Source organism: Lutra lutra, chromosome 1 (genome assembly GCF_902655055.1).
Source record: "Lutra lutra chromosome 1, mLutLut1.2, whole genome shotgun sequence".
Taxonomy (NCBI): Eukaryota; Metazoa; Chordata; class Mammalia; order Carnivora; family Mustelidae; genus Lutra; species Lutra lutra.
Window position 1 is genome coordinate 59,935,009 of NC_062278.1, and position 21,271 is coordinate 59,956,279.

At 45.2% G+C, this 21,271-nt stretch overlaps 2 protein-coding genes across 5 annotated transcripts in view; one reads left to right on the forward strand and one right to left on the reverse strand.

The window, feature by feature from the left end:
* Positions 1-7,445, forward strand: part of C1H3orf52 (chromosome 1 C3orf52 homolog) — a 28,735-nt gene extending 21,290 nt beyond the window's left edge. The window contains exons 5-6 of the mRNA XM_047724575.1: positions 775-956; positions 4,882-7,445. Coding sequence (XP_047580531.1) covers positions 775-956; positions 4,882-4,886 — 187 coding nt within the window. The 3' untranslated portion in view covers positions 4,887-7,445. The remainder of the gene's footprint in view (positions 1-774; positions 957-4,881) is intronic.
* Positions 7,446-9,920: 2,475 nt separating this feature from the next.
* Positions 9,921-20,647, reverse strand: GCSAM (germinal center associated signaling and motility). Of its 4 annotated transcripts, none has more exons than XM_047724594.1 (7): positions 20,392-20,647; positions 18,053-18,093; positions 17,820-17,847; positions 15,748-15,792; positions 14,681-14,727; positions 12,678-12,706; positions 9,921-11,777 (listed from the first exon to the last, which is right to left on the reverse strand). In XM_047724594.1, the coding sequence occupies exons 1-7, from the start codon at positions 20,418-20,420 to the stop codon at positions 11,541-11,543; spliced, it is 456 nt and encodes a 151-aa protein (XP_047580550.1). In that variant the 5' UTR covers positions 20,421-20,647; the 3' UTR covers positions 9,921-11,540. The 4 variants fall into 4 exon arrangements, with proteins under 4 accessions (XP_047580550.1, XP_047580544.1, XP_047580563.1 ...); XM_047724588.1 differs by having other exon boundaries at positions 17,820-17,852; positions 18,058-18,093; positions 20,392-20,645; XM_047724602.1 differs by having other exon boundaries at positions 9,922-11,774; positions 17,820-17,852; positions 18,058-18,093; positions 20,392-20,639.
* Between the last annotated feature and the right edge of the window lie 624 nt (positions 20,648-21,271).

The window sequence follows — 21,271 nt, forward strand, 5'->3', positions numbered from 1 at the left end:
GAACCAAAGTAACAGGATAGCTTTGAAACAACTAAATGCTGAGCTAGCATTTAAAGAACAGTATAAGCTGCTAATTAACTGAGGATAGCCCTATGATTATTTTTATTTTGGAAATGAAAAATATCTTCTGGGAAGATGAAAACTCCTTTTCCTTAGGTCCCTTTATTGAGAGTTGCAAAACTGAGAGTCTCGGAAGGTGGAAATGGGACAGAACAAGTTTCTCACTCTAGAGACAAACCAGGGGGATCTGATTTGCTGCTGCTACACAGGAAGGTCTGTGGGAGTTCAGGAGTTCTCCAAGGAGCGGGTTGCAGGGAGGGCTCCGTCCTGCCTTAAACATTTTATAGGTTAAGGAGTGAACGGGTTGAACCCAACAGCTCTGACGGTAGCTTGTCTGGGCAGGGAGAGGAGCAGGGAATACAGAGGACAATAGGCTTTCCTGCCCTGGGGAAGGGGAGTGGGGGAGAGTAAAAGGCTGACATTGGGGCCAGTGGTGGGCCAGCCTTGGATCTTCCTTGACAATAGCGGGGTCGTGACTCTCCCTTCAGTGGCCTCTTCTGGTGGACTCCTTTAGGTGGAAGGAAGAAGTTAGGGTCACCTCAACTTTCTGTGAGGAAACTACAGAAGAAGCTTCTCCTAGAACAGGGTACGCTTTGTTATTTTGTCCTGAAAGAACACGAGGAACTACAAATATGGTCCCGCATAAGTCCTTTTCCTGAGTTGCCGTGGGATTCTGTTGATCTTTGTGGCTTCTCTGTTTGGCGTGCCTTTCAGCGGTGAAAATGCCACGGTAGCCTTCCATCTGCAATTTGGGGTTCCTTCGGAAGATGACGGTTTTATGAAGTACAGGATGAATAAGGAGTTGGTGCAGGGCGTTTTACTACAGAATCTGCATGATCAGGGAGTGTCTGGCTGTGAGACTTTGGGACTGGACCCAGCATCCCTCTTGCTCTATGGTAAGTGGAGGAAGTCAGGACAGTGGGTTGTGGTGTCAGCACGTGAGCCAGACTGAGGGCAGCTGGGTGGGGTTTGCTGCCTGCGCTGGTGAGATTTGCGCTCTGTGGAGGTCACATGGCCCCTGCCCTCCACAAGCCGACAGAGTGTTTTGGGGGGAAAAAAAATTGTAAAGATGAGGATGACTAAATGTTTCCTTGTTGCTGTTCACCCACATTTGAAGCTTGGCAGTATCATTTGTAAGCTCCATGGAAATGTCTTGGTTTCACAAGAGAAGTAAGTATTGAATTTGAAACAAATAATGATCCCAACGTGGGGAACCCATCTTTTTTTATGTTGAAGGCCACTGAGTCTATTACATTAGTAGAGGGCAGAACAAGGCAAAGCAGCATCTTTCTTTAGAAAGGTATAATAAAGTTACCCACCTACTTTTGAAACCAAGAAAGCAATGAGAAAATTGGCACATCATATAATAAGCCTGGAGGACACCCCGCTTGTTAGAATCTGAGAACTTTTAAGACTTCACGCAAAACCTGGTGACAAGCTTCAGACAGGTGCCTCCCTTGCGTCTGCACAAGAACTTTGGCCGGGTGTCTGGCCTTGTGCCTCACCCTGATTCCTCGCTGGGAGAGGCATGTCAGCCGCCACTGATGCCATCTGTCTCTGATATTCCGTCATCCATGATCCATCAGAAATACTCTCCTTACACTAGTAGTAGTAAATGCTAGTTGAATGAATGAAAAAGACCAATCAGGGGATGGGTTAGCAATAGGCACAATGCCAGCTGGCCTCACATCGGAAGATAGACCTGAGAGATTGGAAAACACCCCTGTTATCACATCATGTGAAGAAGGAGTTTGTTATAGTGACACTTATTTATGATGGGAAGTGAAAGTAGGCTAATCCTTGTCTAAGAAGGCAAAGAATTATATAAAGCAGTTCTGAAACCTTTCTTTTTCCCAAATAAATAGAAAGGATGATGTTCAGAAGGCCAAATCTTAGTTTGCTGGGAATGAATTTTTTCCTCACAGATCAATTAAATAAATCACGCCTGTGGGTCTGATGGAGGGCATATATCTGTAGAGTGAAGAGGTTATACCTCCCCTTACAGGAATTTTAAGAAGAAAGAAAAGAAAAGAAGGAAGGAAAGAGGGAGGGGCGGAGGCAGGAAGGAAGGAAAGAAGGAAGGAAGGCAGGCCAGAGAGAGAAAGAAGAAAAGAAAGCAAGCAAGCCCTTCGACCCCCTCCTGTGTAAAGAGGAGAGAGAGGGGAGGTGCTTCTGTCTGAGCTGGGTGTGGTGCAGCTGCTGTGTTGTGACTGGTCTTGATTTTCTGAGCCCCCTCTGTCCTACGGTGGTTACCAGCTTTTTCCAAATGTAGGTGAGGAAGGTAGAGGAGGATGGTGAGAAAAAGTTGAGAAGATTATGGGGTTGGGAAGGGCAGGTGGCCTATAAGCCCAGGGAGAGCTCAAGAAGACTTTGAGAAGACCTTGAGCAGATGGCCCTGGAGACATTTGCCCAGGCCCTGACTCGGCATCGGGCCCCATGAATGTATCCGAGAGCTAAATAGGAGGTTTTACTGTTCCTCTGAGACATTTCTGCTTCGGGGGAGAGAGTGTTTCTATGACCCGATGTCCAATTTCTAGAACATGCTTGTGAAATATTTGAGCCATTTGGTATTTTCAGGACTATGAGTATCAGTCAAATGGAAGAGGACACTGTCACCATTTGGGAAATGTAGAAGGAAGAAGAGAGACCTAGAAAAGGCAGGCAGGCCAAGGGAGGGGATACACTCAGGCAGGGATAGGCAGGAGAGGTAGAGGCCCCTGGGAGGGGCCCAGTGAGACCCTGTGTGTTCTTAGGCCAGTCTTCCATGTTCATATAAAGTGTGGGCCTGAGGGTTAACCTCCCCCTCCCATAACCACCCCTACCCCACGCCGTGGTCATCTGGGCAATTAGTGGTGAGCCTGGAAGATAGTTTTCTACAGAGATAATATTCCAGTTTTGCAAAGAACAATGATTCTTTTTTTTTAATTTAAGTTTTAGTTAGTTAACCAGTCAATCTTTGTTTTAGGAGTAGAATCAGTGACTCATCACTGACATACAATACCCAGTGCTTATCACAAGTGCCCTCCTGAAGACCCATCACCCATCTAGCCCATCCCTCTACCTCCCTCCATCAACCCTCAGTTTGTTCTCTGTCATTAAGAGTCTCTTATGGTTTGCTTCCCTCTCTTTTTTCTCCTTCCCATATGTTCATCTGTTTTTTTTTCTTAAATTCCACATATGAGTGAGATCATATGATATTTGTCCTTCTCTGACTGACTTATTTCACTTGGCCTAATACCCTCTAGCTCCATCCATGTCATTACAAATGGCAAGTTTGCATTCTTTTTCATGGCTACATAATATTCCATTGTATATAGCACATCATTTTTGTCCATTCATCCATCGATAGACATTTAGACTCTCTCCATAGTTTGGCTGTTGTTGATAATGGAAGAGCAATGACTTAAGAAATTAAAAAATTTTCCACATACTGAGAACTTTTAGGATTGACTCTTAGCAACTTTCAGCTGTACCAAACAGCAATGGCAACACCAGCCATCATGTTGTACACTACATCCACAGAACTTATTTATGTTATAACTGGAAGTTTGTGCCTTTTGACCACCTTCACCCAGCTCCCCCACCCCCTGCCCCACAACCAGTCCAATCTCTTTTTCTATGAGTTTGTTTTTTCTCATGAGATGATGCAACACTTGTCTTCCTCTGTCTGACTAATTTCATGCAGCACGAAGCCCTCAATGTTCAGGGAATTGTTGGACTAGATGTCATCTCCCTCTTCCCCTGTTTTTTGGGGCTACTTCACCTTATGGATGTTTGGAGGCCCAGGAATGAGGAGGGGAGCTCTGTTTTACAAATTTAAAATGACAGCATGAGTTATTTTAAACATATTGACCTGAGTTTGTTATTTTGTGCTGTGTTCTTATATGGGAAGGAGTCAGCTAGTAGACCAAATGAGAAACTAAGGCAAACACCAGATTTGTGTGAGAGAAAAGAGGAGAAGAACTTGTAGGTGGAGAGAACAGTGAATCTTGCTTGCACATTTTTGTGGTGAACCGATGAGCTGCCTGCTGGTAGAGGAACCCATGTGTGAGTTCTGTCCTTGAAAGGACTACTTGGTATCAAGGAAAATCATTTGGGTTGTTTATAGATTCTCCTTGGAACATTTAGCCAAGGACCACTACTTTCCAAGTGGGGCAGTTTTGCACCCCTACCGCACCCCTGGGGTATTTGGCAACATCTGGAGACATTTGTAGTCCTCAAGACTGGGTGTATACGTGAAATGCTAGCATCTCGTGGGTGGAGAGCAAGGAGGCTTCTGCACATCATACGAAGCACAGGACAGCTCTCTATTACGCAGAATTATCCAGCCCATAATGTCAACCACGAGGACCCTGTGGTAGAGCGTGGGCTGTCTGTGTGGTGTCCCTAGATCCTTGCACAGATGTCTCCTCCTCAGTCAGGCCAGGTCCACACCATTTCCCTCAGCAGACTTTCTCGGAAGCTGCTGTATATGTTTTAACAAACTGAAAATTTAGAGGTTAGCAGTGAGATTATGAAGAAGGACTGAATATTTAATGTCCTCGGCACCCAACAGACCCCATCAAAATGTTATTTATCATGAATTATGCCAAAACATATGAGCATTGTGTTATTTGCTTTCTGAAAAATGTTCAGAGGTGTGTATGTATGTGTATATATTGACTGAAAAGGAAATTAACTCTGTTAGGAATTTACAGGCATTTCAGTTTTGCAGAACAGTTTATATTGAAACCCAATGAAATAAAATGAAAGCATAAGTCTTTAAAATAATCATGATTTTAAAAAATTAGTGACTTCCGTTTGTCTGTCTTCTCTTTTCAGAATGAAGGGAGGATGTTGGTGTGTGTCTGAAGGCAGTGCTCCACTGAGTTTGGGGAAGAGAGAATTCACATTGTTTTTCAGAGAAGATCCTGCAAATTACCACAGAAGGCCTGGCAATGCCTGGAGGGGTGGAGACCGTCCTTTTTCCCCCTGACTCTGCATTTCTGAAGTCTGGGCTCTGTGTCCAGCTCTGTGAGCTCCCCTCGAGGGGTCTAGTCTTGGCAAAGGCAGGAAGCCGGTTTGGTTGGGGGTGACGGGGAAGGTGGGTGGGCCTTGCAGTGCAGGGTCACTGCCAGTTGCCTCCACCCACAGGTGCACACTTTCTCTTTAGGGCGAAGGTGACCTTTCAGGCAGGATTCCCCCCACCTGTGCTGGTGGAAAGAGTGGGCCGGCAGGAGGTGAGGGACAACTGAGCCAATCTCTCACTGAAGTCCTCCTCCCACTCCCATTGTGGTATTTGATCTACCTCTGAGCAAGACTGTGAGGAAGGCACTTTACCCAACAAAGCAGCGAAATTCTGTGTCTAATTCCATAACCTGGAGCTGCCTGTCTTAGCAAGCCAGCCTCGGGCACATCATCCAATATTACTGGGTCATGTGTGGCTACAGAAATATGGTGTGTGTTTCTTACTTCTCATCGCCTCATTGCTCTGGTGACTCTTGAACACTGCCTTTGGAAACCTGGGCCCCTGTGTGTTTTGAGTTTTGGACACACTGCTATCCTTGGGATGGTTTGACCTTTAAGAGTTTCTAGACTTCATCAGAGGATTGTTAAGGCTGCTAACCATGTGCATGCTGACGCCTGGCTTTTTCTTGTCTCATGTGACTCGCCTTCTTCTAAAACTCAGTGTCTTCAGGCATTGAATGTGTATCCTATTGAAGAGGGTTTGAAACAGGAAGAGCCGCTCTCTGTTTGAAATAACCTGTTGGAGGCTTGATGGCAATTTGTTAACAGGAGGGGGTACAGTGTTAGCAACTGTATTGATCATCTGCAGACATAGCATGGCCTAGCATGAAGAAACCGAGGATTTGTTTCACTGGGAAAATTGTTTTGCTGGGAATTTTCCAGGGGAAAGTGTGGTGGTCCTATCACAAGAGATTCTTAGCCCCAGGGTCTCAGTTAAATGGGTCGTAGGTGGACGGCAGTATGAGGGGCTGCCGTGGATGGGGACGTGTCCAAACGTGAGTCTCAGGCTAGATTTGCCCCAGTCTTTTTGTGAACTAGGACTCTGGATAATGTGAATTTGCTTTCTTATTTAACTAGAGGATATGTTTATTGTAACCTGGTGTCTCATTTTGAGGCCGGTTCCTCAAACTAGCCAAATAGGTGCATTTCCTGTCTTCCTTTTTATTTTTTATGTGTCCAATATAAATCATAGTGTGTGTGTACTTTTTAGAATGTAATGAATAACTTTCACAGGGAGGGATTTAAAACTATTTACAATAAATTATTTTTTGTGCGGGCATGGTCACAGTCACATTGATTTCATGGTGTGGAGTCTCTGCGGCGTGATGGGGGCTGGCATTTTCTTGCAGGGAATGGTGCTGGAACTGATTTTTCATTTCCCAGAGGGCAGTTTCCCCTTCTGAGTAAGACTGAGCTGGAGGGGCTGGAGTGGACTAGGTCCTCCTCTGCTACAGGGAGAGCAGGGAGCGCCCTCCCACCCCTCTCTTTCCTTCCTCCCCTCTGCTTCCTTCCAGGGCACTTCCCTGGCAGGCCCAAGTGTCCGAAGGGCCAGGGCTGGTAGGAAGTGCCAGGACAGTGGGCTTTTCCCTTCTCCTTTGGAAAGCACTAAAACGCAACTATCTTGACCCCTTGCAAGTCATATGGAAGACTTTCCATAGGTTTGACTCTGGCTGGTGGTGTGGGAAGCGCTGAACTTTGTAACTTTGTGCCTAAAGCCTTTTGAGCTGTCTGAAAAAAAAAATGGTGTTCACGTCTACACTGTTCTGCTGTAGGAGATGAGTTTACTGGTTGTCATACGTTTTCATGATGAGCATAATGCCTGGTGCATCATGAGGTCTCAGCAGCTCTCTCTGACGTCACTGAAGGATTTGAGAAGAGACACTGGTCTTTTCTGGAGGTCTGTAAGATGCGGGCAGAAGGAGTACACTCAGAATAGTGGAATGTGCCACTTCTCCCATCCCTAGAGAAAATTCTGTCCATGCATCCAATTCTTTTCTACTTTTCAATTTAACTTAGCTCTGTAGATCATTTTAATGATGTATTTGCAACGAGTCCAGGAAAAATGGCGAAGGGGAGGATAATAATAAGAAAAGAAGCTGCTGGTCTCATTAGGCAATGAGACTCTGTGTAGACCAGATAGGAAACAGCAGGAAAAAACAGACTGGCGTGAACCTGGAGACAGACTGTGGGGGTGTGGGTAGTCAGAGAAGAAAGTGGTCAGTGTCCTTTCATTGGAGAAGGCCTTGCCTAGGAAGGACGACACAGCTGAGCCTGAAGCTTTGGTGGGGTTGGAATAAACAGATTTGCTTTCCTTTACACTTGTTTGTGTCTGATTAGGATAAGGTCACGTTCTTTCTTTTAGAACATTTTAATACATTCATTTAAATTCATTTAATACATTTTAATTACATTCATTTATTTATTTTTATTTTTAAGTAGGCTCCATGCCCAGTGTGGAGCCCAATTTGGAGCCCAATGTGGAGCTTGATTTCATGACCTGAAATCAAGGTCTGAGCTGATATCAAGAGTTGGATGCTTAACTGACTGAGCCCACCCAGGGACCCCTCTTTTCCCTTTTAGTTCTGTGGGCTCTGCATGGATCCCTGCCCCATTCAGAGTCTCATCAGTACTGAGAAATATGAGAGAAGTCTCTGGAAGTCTTCCCTTCCCTGCTCCCACTATGGTTCCTTGCCTTATAAAAGGCTCCTTCACATTGTCCCTGTGTCACTGGCAGTGGTGTCCACAAGCAGTCCCCTCATCTCATACTTAGGAAACTGAGGTCTGGAGAAGTGAAACGATGAGTCTAGAGTTCCACAGTTTTGGAGAGCAAAACTCTAGGCCCACTAGGCAAACTCATACCGCAATGGCCTTTGGCAGGCATCCTCGGGTCATGTTCAGATCAGGCTTGACTCCATCCACAAAGAGCACAGGTGGTGAGAGGGGAAGGGATGAGTTAAGAGATGTCATCATCAGACTGTAGAAGGCTCCCTGGGATGATAATGATCACCCAGGGCTCCCCCCGAGTGCCTTACAAAAGCACCCTCTGTAGGAAAGTGGGAAGAACTTACACTGGGCCATTTAACAGATGGCAGAACTGAGGTACGCTCAGATCCGGGGACTTTCCAGTTGCTTTCTGAACACAAGAGGCTGGCTGGTAATAGGACAGAGTCAGATACATGTAAACAGAATCTCCTTTTGTCTGAAGGCTCCTGTGATATCTTGGGGACTCCTCTGCCCTGTTCTGCCTATGCCCTTCCATTCCATTCCTGAGAATATTCAAAGCAACTGTCACCCAAGGTTGTCCTAAAAATGTCAGCATTTGAAATTATTTGTTATCAATGGTAGATTGTTCTGACCTAGCTTTGCCCTTTTCTTGTATCTCTCTTCTGTTCTGAATAGGAATTTATGCATAGGCTAAAGGATTATTTATAGATGCTACTATGAAGGTAAAACGGAAACCACAAAGCCTGCCGTTGCCGCATGAAGTGGGCCTCTGAACTGGCTGTGTACAGGTGTAAGGGGCGCATGGGGGAGGGGAGTTTCCTGATTGTATCTATGACCCAAGGGAGCAGTTTAAATCCTCAGCCTCCATTTCTTATCAAGAACCCAGGAATTATGGGGCGCCTGGGTGGCTCAGTGGGTTAAAGCCTCTGCTTTCAGCTCAGATCATGATCTCAAGGTCCTAGGATGGAGCCCCCACATCTGGATCTCTGCTCAGCAAGGAGCCTGCTCCCTCCCGCCCCCTGTCTGCCTCTCTGCCTACTTGTGATCTCTGTTAAACAAACAAACAAACAAATAAAGTCTTTAAAGACAAAAAAAAAAGAACCCAGGAATTCTTCCAGGGATGGGTGGCATCCCCGACCACTAGAAATTGTGTAAAATACTGTGTGTATGAGTGTGTGTGAATGTGCATTTTTTGTGAAGAGGGTTACAGGGCTTTCACCAAAATCCTGAAGTGTTTGGAAAACAGGATTAGCATTATATGCAGACAGAGCACTCCCGAAGGGCTCTCTTGCTCGAAAATCATTCCCTTCCCTCAGCTCTCTGGCTTTCATTATAAGAACAAATTTCCCTAGCTAAGCATTTATATTTAATACATTGCAGGAAAGAGGCATATACTATTTGGGACAAGTAATATTTTCACAGGAGAAGACCCTAGTATAACTTATATTGTACTAAAAGTATTTAAACCAGTCAATTCCAGCAATGGTTCAATGTCTAAATGAAAAATTCCAGTCTAAAACCCAGTGGTGCCATTTCTAACTCACTGGAAGATCGCTGGATGACTCTGGCCATCACGCCCGTCAACACGTTTTCCTCCACACGTTGCAAAGGTGTTTGTTCCTCTTTGCTCCTTGATATCATTTATTCAAGGTCTGCGGTAAAGGAATTACATACACTAGATGCCACCCTCCCGTTTGCCGGTGATAAAGCCTAACCTTCAATTTATATGCTCAAGGTCACAGAGGGAGGAAGGGATAGAGCCAGGACTGGAATCACTCACTGGCTGAGTCTAGTGTCCACACTCTTTCCCCTAAGTGAATCCTGGCCAAGGGTGAAGGTTAGGGTTCCACAGGGTTCCATGGCTGAAAATGGGAAGTTGGCAGAAGACAAGATACCCAGATGTGACTGGCTCTTAGCTGAAGACCATCAACTGCCTGAAGTCTCAGCAAACGCGTGTGGACTCATCCAACCTCTTGTCACCACATTTCTCCTCGCTGGCATTTAGTGCATTTTAAATAAGTTATTTAACTTTAGGTGCCTTTGGGGACAAATCAGTAATTAACCACATAATGTTATCTACTATTTCGTCAACAAACCTCTACTATTTTAACATCCTTAAAATTAAGACAATCGCCATGGGTTAAATAAAACAGGAAGTGGAGAACACAGGTGTAAATATAGGATAGAAATAGTCTAATTTGCTAATTATTCTTGGTCTCGTTCATATCATTTGTGGTTTAATATTTTCATGCCGGTTTATTGGTACCAGCTCTTAAGAGTTGCAATACTCAAACACATTTCTGTTACCGTTACTCCAAGTATCATCGTTTAGGCCTGGGGGCCTAATTTTTTTTTTTTTTTCTGAAGAAGGCAAAAAATATATATATATTTTTGGCTTTGCAGGACCTCCAGTGCGTGTCACAACTACTTAACTCTTCTGTGGCTGAGCAGCCATCGTCAGTATGAACATGTATGCAGTGTAAGTGAATAAGACTGGCTGTGTTCCAATAACATTTTATTTATACAAAGAAAGACAGTAGGTCAGATTTAGCCTGTGGGTCACAGTTTGCTGACCCCTGTTTTAGGGGATAGATGGAATTCTAGGAACAATGAAGAAAAAATTAGGAAAAATAATCAGAACATATGGAGAAAGGCTCATTTGAGAAGGGGTATGGTGTGGAGGTGTGGGGGTGTTACTTTCCCCATGTGGACATTTTTTCCCCCAAATTTTATACATGACATGTTAGTTCAACCAGACATACACCATACAGTTGAATAGAGCCTCTTCTATGTAGTATGTTGGAAGAGTGCTGAATTGGAAGCCAGGAAATCAGGCTTCGAATAACGTTCTGTCACTAACTTGCAATGTACATTGTGCTGCTTCTCTCTGAGCAAAAAGGATAGTGGGATTAGAGTGTCTCCACAGGTCTTTCTACTCTACCATTCTCTAATGCTATGATTTTCTTGTTAAGATTTCTAGAGAAAAATACAAAGTTAAAAAATATAGATTAAAATTATATTAAAAATTATATAAAAACCTGATGTAGAACTTACTGATTCCACTCACATAACCAACAAAGCCACAAGGGTCAACAAGTCAAAGAACATGATGCAAAGGACATGGCAAAGTGGCACAGGGTGAGAGGAACACACAGGTGCCCACCTGGAAGGCTCAGAGTGAGGGGTTGGGCCTTCAAACATGGTAGAACCAGTGGATCCCCCTCTTGGCACACTTAGTATAATAGATAAAGCTTCCTTGTGATTCTAGGAGACAATCATGTGGACATTTTATGGAGAAGGGTCTGCCTTTGTGATGCTCATAGTTGTAGAGCACCAAGAACCCCCCAATCCCCCCACCGCCCCTCCCCCCATCCACCACTGAGCAAAAAAACCCATTTCCAAAGCCATTTGGAATCAAAGATGGCCACTCTGTTCTCAAAGAGTGGTGTTCAGGATAGATGGTTGGTCTTTGGATGATGAATATTGAGCTGCATCTAAGAGGTCCTGTGGTTGGCAAATCAGATTCTGCAGAGACCCCTGTAGCAAAGGCTGTTGTGTGTGTGGAATGGGGGTAAGCCTAAAAGACTCTAGACCCTACATCTGCCTCAACCAGAGCCCTGCACCCCCGGTTTTTATTTACTGCTATTAGACAAGTGCTGGTCCAACTATTTCATTATAAATAGGAAACCTGAGCCTTCGAAGGTAGCAGAGGTAGATGTGGCTGTTGCAGGGCATGGAAGGAGATTCTACTAGGTAAGTTCATATTCATCTTCTGGGGAAGACAAATTGCTTGGAGAGGAATGCACCCGGAGAAGTGCATATGAAGTCTCAGTTTCTCTCAAGTAATTCCTGGGTTTCTCGGTCTTAGGGGAAACATTCTCATAGCACCTCTCGGCAGAGATCCCTGATGGCCTTCTCCCAAGGACGCTGTGACTAATGAGGGTGTAGCAGAGATCCTCCGAGGAGCTCTGGTCAGCACTGTCCTGCTGGTCAAAGAAGAACTTGATCAAGTGTGGGCCTCGTGCCATTCCCTTTATATGCTCCAGGCTCAACACAGACCCAACCCCGGCCAAAGTTTGTCTTCCATGACCATCTCTCCTCCACCCCCTGGCTGTTTTTCCTAAATGACTGCCCCTACCCCAACCTCTAGCCCAGACATCCAGAGAGCTCATGCTGTCCAGAGTATTCAGCCTACCCAGACATGTCCTCTCTGGTCCATGTTCCAGAGTGACCCCTGACGATCCCAAGTTATACATATAATTCCCAAGTCTCAGGTCCTGAGGGCAGCCCATTCTTATATAAGAGAATAATCTGAGGCCACCTTAAGATGGCTTCTTATGATATTTAACCACTTATTCTAGAGATTTTGGCATTATTCAAAAAGGAAACCCTCAAGAGAAGCTCCCAGGCAGTGGAATCTCAGAAGATAAAAAGCAAAGAAGCAAAGTACAAGAGGGAGAGTCTGGATCTGGAACTGAGACTTGGTTTTGAATCATGTCCCTGACTTCTTGTCAGCTGTCTGACTTGGGGAGAATATCACTTAATCTTTCGGTTTTCTCATTTGTACTACAGGAGAAATAATAGTTCCAGTCTGACAGGGTTGCTATAACAGTGACATTAGCCCTACAGGCAAAGCTCCCAGCACACTGCCTAGCATTAACAAAAGACTCCATATATATTAGCTCCTTTCAGTTAGATGTACAACAGAGGTGGCTGATGCCACTGCCACCAGGCCCCATACAGGGCCCTGGGCTAACAAGCACTGGCATCTAAAGTCCTTCTTTCATATCGAGGTTTGAAGGAGTCTTGGAGCCCAACTTCTGCCATCTGGGGTATCTGCATTGCCACCGGCATCTCAGAAAAAGGCTCAGAGATGTTTGCATTACCTGCATGGGAGCAGATGACATTCTTTTATCTGGAGAAAGAAAATACAATCAATTTCAGGTCATGGGGAGATTTGAGGAGAGAGGGTGGAGAGTCGGGGGGAGGGTTGGACTCTAGGATAGGAGCAGTCGGAGACCCAAACAGCAGCCGAGCAGGTTATCATGACCTGCGACACATCCCTGGGGAGTGACAGGACCATCTAAAGAAACAGCAGAGCTGTGCAGGCTAAGAGTCTGAGTGGAGGGAGACACATTTGGTGGGGTTTTGGAAGAGAAACCACACTTCTCTCCGTCCCCTCACCCCTCCCTCCCTCTTGCAAAATTCATTGCACATCTACCCTCTACCAGGCACTGTGGAGACAAAGAAAAATCAGAAACAGTTCTTCTCCTCGAGGGGCTCACAGGCTAGCATAGGCAGTACACAAGAACCCCCAAGGATCCATACTGCAAAACAGGACTGTCATGTCTACTGCAGGCGACAGGGGATGGTAGGAGTGGGGGGCCAGTGATCAGGAAAAGCTCAAGGGAATGAAATTCTTAAATTGAGCAATCCCATTCCTGAATTTGATAGCAGAGACACACAAAAGCAGGCCAGTTTTTCAAAAGCCAGTTTATTTAAAAGCAACTGGCTCTAGTCTCTCAGCAAAGACACAAAGGGACACACTCGCTAACCCCTTGCAAACACACCAACTCAATAAGCCAACGTAAGCTTTCATATGGAAGTCCCAGGATGCCCTCCTACACAGGAGGTGGGTGTGCCCCTGCAGGCCCTCTGGTTTATTATATTATGGATTTACCTTCCCCAAGGATTGACATCCCAGATTCTCACATCTCCATAAATTCCCATGGCCATCTATGACGTCCCTGAGTATCACTATAAGGAACGTCTGTGAGGTTTACCATTAGATGTCTTTCTTCCTTCTTTTCCTTCCTTCCTTCCTTCATTCCTCTCTTTCTTTTCTTTTCTTTTCTTTCTTCCTTCCTTCCTTCCTTCCTTCCTTCCTTCCTTCCTTCCTTTCCTTCTTTTTTTGAGAGATAGTAGTACAAGCTGGAGAGAGAGGCAGAGGGAGAGGGAGAAGCAGACTCCGCACTGGGCAGCCGATGTGGGGCTCCATCCCAGGACTCTGGGATCATGACCTGAGCTGAAGGCAGACACTTAACAGACTGAGCCAGCCAGGCATCCCTAAAGGTTTTGTTTCAACCATGTTTTGCTCTGATGGAGATTGGGGTTTCCTGGAATCCACGATTCCCGATTCCTGGAGGTGACGTTAGGGGTGGGAGGGCCGGATTATTCACTCACACACTTGACAGAGCTAGTTTGCCAGACTCAGAGTGAATAAGTTAGGCTCTGCTCTTTGGACCCAGGAAGGCGGAGGCAAAACTCTATCCCTTTTCTTCTTTACAAACACAGTGGGCTGTCCTTGCCTATACTTCCTTTCTCTCTTTCTTACATGTGTTGCTATTCAGCACCCTCTCTTTCTCGAAGTCCTTCCTAGCTGCAGTTCTCTTCCGTCTCCAGAGACCACTGCCTCACCTCCTAAGTGATCTTCCAGCATCCACTCTTGCCACGCACGAGTCCAGCGTGTTCTCTACACAGCAACCCACATAGCATCTTTTCATGCAAAGGGCATCATACCGGCCCCTTGTTTAAAGGTCCTCAATACTTCTGCAGTTCTCAAGACAAAAACACCAATCTTAAGCTTGCCCACAAGAGCCTGCCCCTCCCCATTGCTCTCTGAGCCCCTCCACCTTTCCAGTTATTGTTTCCAGTTCACTCCTCTGTCCTCCAGACGTTAGGGAGGGACACGGAGATCAGTAGCCAGTTCCTGCTTTGATGAGCTCACAGTCCCGTGGAGAGAGATAAAAGCAACTGGACGAGTGACACAGATTCATGTGTAAGTATGACACTGGAAGAGATGCCGAAGGAGCTTGGGAAGCCCAGAGAAGGGACAGTGTGGAAATGTAAGTCTGTCCAAGGTAGAAAAGATGAGAAAGCAATGACTTACTCTCCTCTGAGGAATCTGGCTTTGCTTTACAAATGCGTCCTTTTTTCCTGAAAAAAGAAAAGGAAGGAAAATTGGTGGTTTCAATATTCTGAAACTCTCCGAGAAAATGACATTGAACTCTAAAACCTTATCTTTAACTCTTCCATTTGTTAAAGTTATACCTCCTTTAGCATCAAGGAAAACGAAGATGGATAAAAGGAAATATGAAAGATAAGACAGGTAGAAATCTCCACCTGTGTGTGTGTGTGTGTGTGTGTGTGTGTGTCCTCTCTTCTCCCCTTTCTGGGTTGAGGTGGAATTGATTTATAAATGGAGAACCAACGGTGACGTCATTGGTAACTATTTGGGGGGATTTTTTTCTAACAAAATATCAATTTCTTTTATATCATGTGACATAAGGAGCCAAGGTTATTTCCAATTCCAATCCCAAGCCCCATCTCTGATCTCCAAGCAAGCAAGCAAGCAAGCAAGCAAACACAGCCCATGTGAGCACAGGGGTAACTATTCTGTAGAGATGAGTCCCCCAGAGGAACACAGTCTAGATATAAAGGAAGCTCATTATCACCTCAGGAGACAATGACATGTGCGCCAAGCAGCATGACCATAGGTCTGGCTTGGCTTAGGGAGTCTAGTTAATGTCCTTACCAGTCACTTCGGGACCCTGAGCTATTTTTAGCATGTCTTTCACTCTCAACGCTTTCCCACTGTGGTGGATGACTTGAATGATCACCCCGGCTGTGAGTTCTCTGTGCAAGGGACAGAAACGTGTGCTTCCATACATGGAGTCTGGCCCTTGCCCTGTGAGGAAGCGGTCCCTTCTCTCTACTGGAGCCACTTTCATCCTTGCTTCTGAGGCTTTCCGGTTCAAGGACCACCATCAAGACTATTGTTCCCGTTTCTCACCAGGCTCGAATTATCACTTCCTTGACTGACTCTCAGATGAGCGTCTGGGGAGTCACAGGCTTCCCCTGTGGCCACAGACAGTGGGCAGTTACAGGTGATTTACAGTAAATACCACATTGAAACCACACTTGGGGAAATAACTCTTGAAAACAATTCTCACTCACCATGGAAGGCAGAAACACCCTTGGGCAACGCAGCTGTCCCAGCATCTGAAATAACTGAGAGATGACACAAATCACCATGCTGGTTTCTACAGCTTGAGTAGGGTGACTCCCTTCCTTTTGCCGGTTCTGTGAAAAACCTTTTTTCTCCCCACAACCCCAAAGACGGCATTTATTCTAGAGGACTTGGATACATCTATCATGCTACAATGACTCCTTCCTCCCAGGACATTAACTGACCCTTAGGAAATGTGAAGACGTTGCTTATCAACTCCTAATGGGGGAAGGAACTTTCTGCTCTAGTGTAGGATGGAATTCATTTGTTCACATCCTACACTAGAGCTTCATAAAGTTGGGAACCCTATAGACTTATCTTGTTCATCTCCGGTAAAGATCACCAGCTTGTGCCAGAGTGTCTGGTAAATCTATTTTCAATAAATCCTTGATAAATGAACAAGTAGCCGAGGACAGAGCAACTCTGACTCAGGTCATCATATCTGCCTCTTTGACCCAAGGGGCAGGTAAATTAACAGGACTTGGGATCTCTTTTGTGGCAGGCAGAAAAGGTCTGGATCTTTCTGCGGTCAGGCATCCAAGCTGAGGTCTATCATGCCAGGCATCTTTCTGAACTTGAGTCATAGTTGAATGTGAAAGCCCTCCATGTTCCTATAACACTATGTAAAAGCATCTGTGAAAATACGACCCAGAAATATCCCTCCCAATGAGCTTCCCAGGGAGTTCCCTTGCAAAGAGCTCTGAAGGAGAGGTCATAGACCCTGGCATGATGGAGTGTTCTGATAGCTACAGGGGCTCCCTGTACCCCCAGAGTTTGAGGACTGAAAGGCATGGCTCCTCTTCATGCTACTTTCAGCCATTGTTTCTATCTTCTGTTTCTGTGGCTAAAGAAACACAAGGAAACCACTGAACCTCGTTAGTGTTAAGAAACTGGATTCTCTGAGGAGAGTCAGGTGACGAAAACAGACAGCCGATTTTGAGTTACTGATTGGACCAGGATCTCTGAAAAACTTGAGCCACAGTTTCTTTGTCGTAAAATAAGGATGCTTACACGTCTTACCCACATGGAGTTGTAAAGGTCGTGTAAAGTTAAATTCGGGCAAAACCTGTTTTTAAGCTGGTTATTTGTTCCATGCAATTCTTTTGCCCTGTATTCTTGCATTCAACTCAGATGTTTTGGTTTTGGGTGCATTCTGCGGGATACCAGATGCATCTCTGTGACAGCAATTCCAGGTTCTTGTCTCTTAATGCAAAGCTTTCCTGGCCCTGTAGTCCACCCAGTCTCTCCCTTGTTATAAGGCCCATGACCCCTCTGGTCTCTTTCATCTTTTGCATTGTATGCATTCATACATGTCTAAGGATGTCCCCCAAATATATGACCCTTCGCTTGCCCTGAAGACATGTACCCTGTTGGGGGATCTCTGGGTCCCCAACTCCTGACACAAACTTTGGCTCAGTGGTTGCTTTTTAATTTAATTGATATTCTTTCAAGAGATTCTCCTGAAACCATGGGAAAAAGGAAAATACTTCTATAGGCCACAGAACACCCAGCTTTGCCACTCTTGGGAATTCTTGGACCCTAAGACCCTAGTTCCATAGTCTACTGACTCCCTGGCACTCAAAGGGACTAGTCAGAAAGGATTAATGAGGAAGTCTTGGTTTAACAGCATCAGGGTAATTGCAAGAGTCTCTCTCCACAAACCTTTCAATGATCATGATGATGTGGGAGATGTGGTCACCTCAGAAATAGAAACAGAGAGTTTACAATGGAATGGTCAGGATGGAGCTGGAGCACAAAGATACTTGAACTAAATGAACAGAGATAGCAGGAACTAGCAGTCTCATTTCTGGTTGCTGGGGGTTACACTAGGCTCCTAGCAAAATGGCACCTCTCCTGTCCCAAGGTTCAAAGTGTTTTTGTCTTTTGTTTTGTCTTCACATTTACTGTAATGCTGGGCAAAGCAGCATGCTCCATTGTGGCGTATGTGAACTCTAGGACCTGACAGACTTTACTCTTAATGGGCAAAGGCTGGGAGAAGTTTTGTTGGGATTGTTCTCACCTGGGTGTCCTCTCGCTGAAGCTTTGATTTTTTTTTTTTAAAGATTTTATTTATTTGACAGATACAGATCACAAGTAGGTAGGTAGAGAGAGAGAGAGAGAGGAAGAAGAAGGCTCCCCTCTGAGCAGGAGAGCCTGATGTGGGTCTCGATCCCACGATTCTGGGATTATGACCTGAGCCAAAGGCAGAGGCTTTAACCCTCTGAGCCACCCAGGCGCCCCTGAAGCTTTGATTTTTTGGAGCCCAGGGTATTTCTTGAGTGTTCTGCTGCCACCTAAAATCCAACATAATCAGGAATAAGCTAAGTTCTTCCTTTTCGGGCTTCCTTCCTCAGTTCCCAATTTTTCCAACTTTTGTCATTTCTGCCATTTGTGTGTCACCTCAGCTTCCACCTGTTCCTCTCAGATCTGTCCACATCTTCTCTTTAATAAACATGGCAACCTTTTATCTGATGGTTCCTCCATTGCCATGGCAACAGTCCACCAACATTCTCCGACAACCTCCACACACAACTGGTCCTAAGTCACTTGTTTCCACATGGCTGGGATTGCTCATGATGACCACGAGACTATCAGTGAATGGAGAGGCATAGCCACTTGGTGCAGTCTTTGGGACGCTGCACAGGGATGGGGAAGGGTACTGACCTGTCTCATGTAAGTCATCATTTTTCACAGCACTAAGACAGAGAACATGGGATAAGAGGAGAAGAAAGGACTAGATAAAGAAAATAAATCTGTTCCTTGCTCAGGTTGGGTTTCTGATAACCATTTTTCTCACTTGTGGGGATTTGAGAATATAGAGAAAAAGGAACTAAACATTAAATATTACTGGGGCACCTGGGTGACTCAGTCCGTTGGGTGTCTGCCTTTGGCTCAGGTCATGATCCCAGGGTCCTGGGATCGAGCCCTGCATCAGGCTCCCTGCTCCGCTGGAAAGCCTGCTTCTCCCTCTCCCTCTCCCACTCCCCCTGCTTGTGTTCCCTCTCTTGCTGTGTCTCTCTCTAATAAATAAAATCTTAAAAAAATAAGGAAAATGTATCTAATGTTGTCAATAGTTATAACTGTGATTTACCATTTTATTTTATTTATACTTTATGTATTTTTCAATGTTTCTACAACTAACATGTATTGATATCCTAATCCTTCACCTGCACACCAAAATTCTAAAAAAGAAAAAAAAACCCTACAAATGTCATAAAAATCATGACTTTCTCAGTCACGTTATACCTGTATTTTGTTTAATTTTTCTTTTCAAGACAGTGATTTCTGCACATTTCCAATCATTCACCAAACTCATTTTTGAGGGCCTACTGTTTGTTAGAAATAATGCCAGGAAACAGGAATTCAAAGATGACTAAGAAACAGTCTCTACGTTTAAGGAAGTCACACATAGTTATGAGAATAAGGATTTATAAGCTGATGGCATGCCCTAGCTGCAGATGGCTCAAGGCCTGTGAGGAACCAGGGAGGAGTTTTAGAAAACACTGGGTTTCAGGGAGGGGCAGGACACATCCCATGGGCTCACCAAGCCTCCTTTTGGCAGGTGGCATTTTTTTTTTAAGATTTTATTTATTTATTTGAGAGAGAGAGAGAGAGAGAGAGAGACAGTGAGAGAGAGCACGAGCGAAGAGAAGGTCAGAGAGAAAAGCAGACTCCCCGTGGAGCTGGGAGCCCGATGTGGGACTTGATCCCAGGACTCCAGGATCATGACCTGAGCCGAAGGCAGCCGTCCAACCAACTGAGCCACCCAGGCGTCCCGGCAGGTGGCATTTTGAGTGCTGTGTCTTTGCTCCCAGTGGCAGGAACTGAGCCTTGGAATGCCGAATGTAATCCTTAAAAATCCTTCTCTCTCCCTGTCCCATTGAGTTCATCCTCTCTAGACCAGCTCACCAGGGATTCTCTTGTTTTGGATGGTACTAATTTTTATAATGACTGCTTTGATGTTAATGATGATGGTCCCCCAAAACGATAGCTTATTATTATTGAACCTTACTGTAAGGCACTGTGCTAGCATCACACACACTAGAAGATAGGCATTGTCTTAGCATTTCCTCTTAAAATTTGGAAACTGAGTTCTAGAAAAAGTCAAATTCTTGACCGATTTTAATGAACTTTGCTTACCCTTTGCAGGGATGTATACAGGAAAAGGCCTCACTGTGGGCAGAAGCTTGTTATTTATTTTGAACTAAAATAGTAATTAAAAGAGTGGTGATGTCTTTCAGCTCTCTGCAGACATTAGGAACTCAGGAGACCTCCCTGCACCCAGCCCCAGGGCCCCGCCAGCCCTCCGAAAGTGTTCCATTTCTGAAGTCATAGTTTACTGGATTGACCTCCCTTGAGAAAGTCCTTCTGCCTTTTAGGAGTTCTCCACCAGCTGCTGGCTCACTCTGATTCTGGGGAGAAGGCCAGTTCTATAAGGAGTTGAACTTAGTGTATGACCATCAGTAGGAACTTAATTTTTTTTTCAGTTCTTTACCCAGTTCCCTCCCCTCACCCAAGGACTTCTTTTTCTTTTTCTGGCTGCAATGCTCTGTCCCATCTCCCCTGCCTTCCTCTGGAGAGTCTGGACTCACCTGTTTTCCCTTGGTGGAGCGTTCCCCATTCTCTCTGTTCTCCTGGGTGACTTCCCCTCCGCCAGCCTGGTGCTCTAATGGGGTCAGCTCTTGACTTACCGCGTGTTGCTCTGGCCACTGGTGCCGAGAGCCTAAAGAAGAAGAGTACCTCCCTGCAGCAGGAGGAGGACCCCAGGGGGAGGAGAGTCAGAGGTGCACGCAAGCACTCATGCGTGCACAACTTCCTAAAATGTCAGAGCCCCTAAAGGGGAGCAATTATTGCCGCCCCGAGATATGCCTCTTTGGCATATTGATTATTTTAAGTTGATTACTTTAAAGAAACTTCAGACATAAAACAAGGTCTGAAAATCAAGTAGAAATTACCTTACTTTAAGAGACTTTTTCGTTGACAAGGGAAATCTCCACGTGTAAGGGTATCAGGAAGAGGGAGCTCTAAGTCTCCAGAAAAGGTTGTAAGGCAGAAGGCAATTAAAGTGGCCTAATAGCATGACCCTTGTTTACTCTGCTTTTTCCTCCCACAACAGACCCTCCAGCCCCAACATCTTCTTTTGTCTTTAACTGAAGATGATATTTAAAGTGATGGCTTCAGCCCTTTGGGGGAGTTGCTCAGTTTCCCTGAGTCTCCCCTTTATACTGAGGAGGTATACATGTTATTAAGCTTTTGTTTTTCTCCTGTTAATGTGTTTCATGTCAATTTAATTTTTAGGTCAGCTGGAACAGAGGAAAAAATTTCCTTCCTAACTTCTGAGGGAACCAGGCTACTGGCCTTACTACCCAGAAGCAGCTGGTCGAGGAGAGCGTTGAGTTTCTGGGGAAGCCCCATCTGCAATTACAGGCAGACCATGGGAGTTTTTCACTTAGGATTCCTAAATTTATTTAT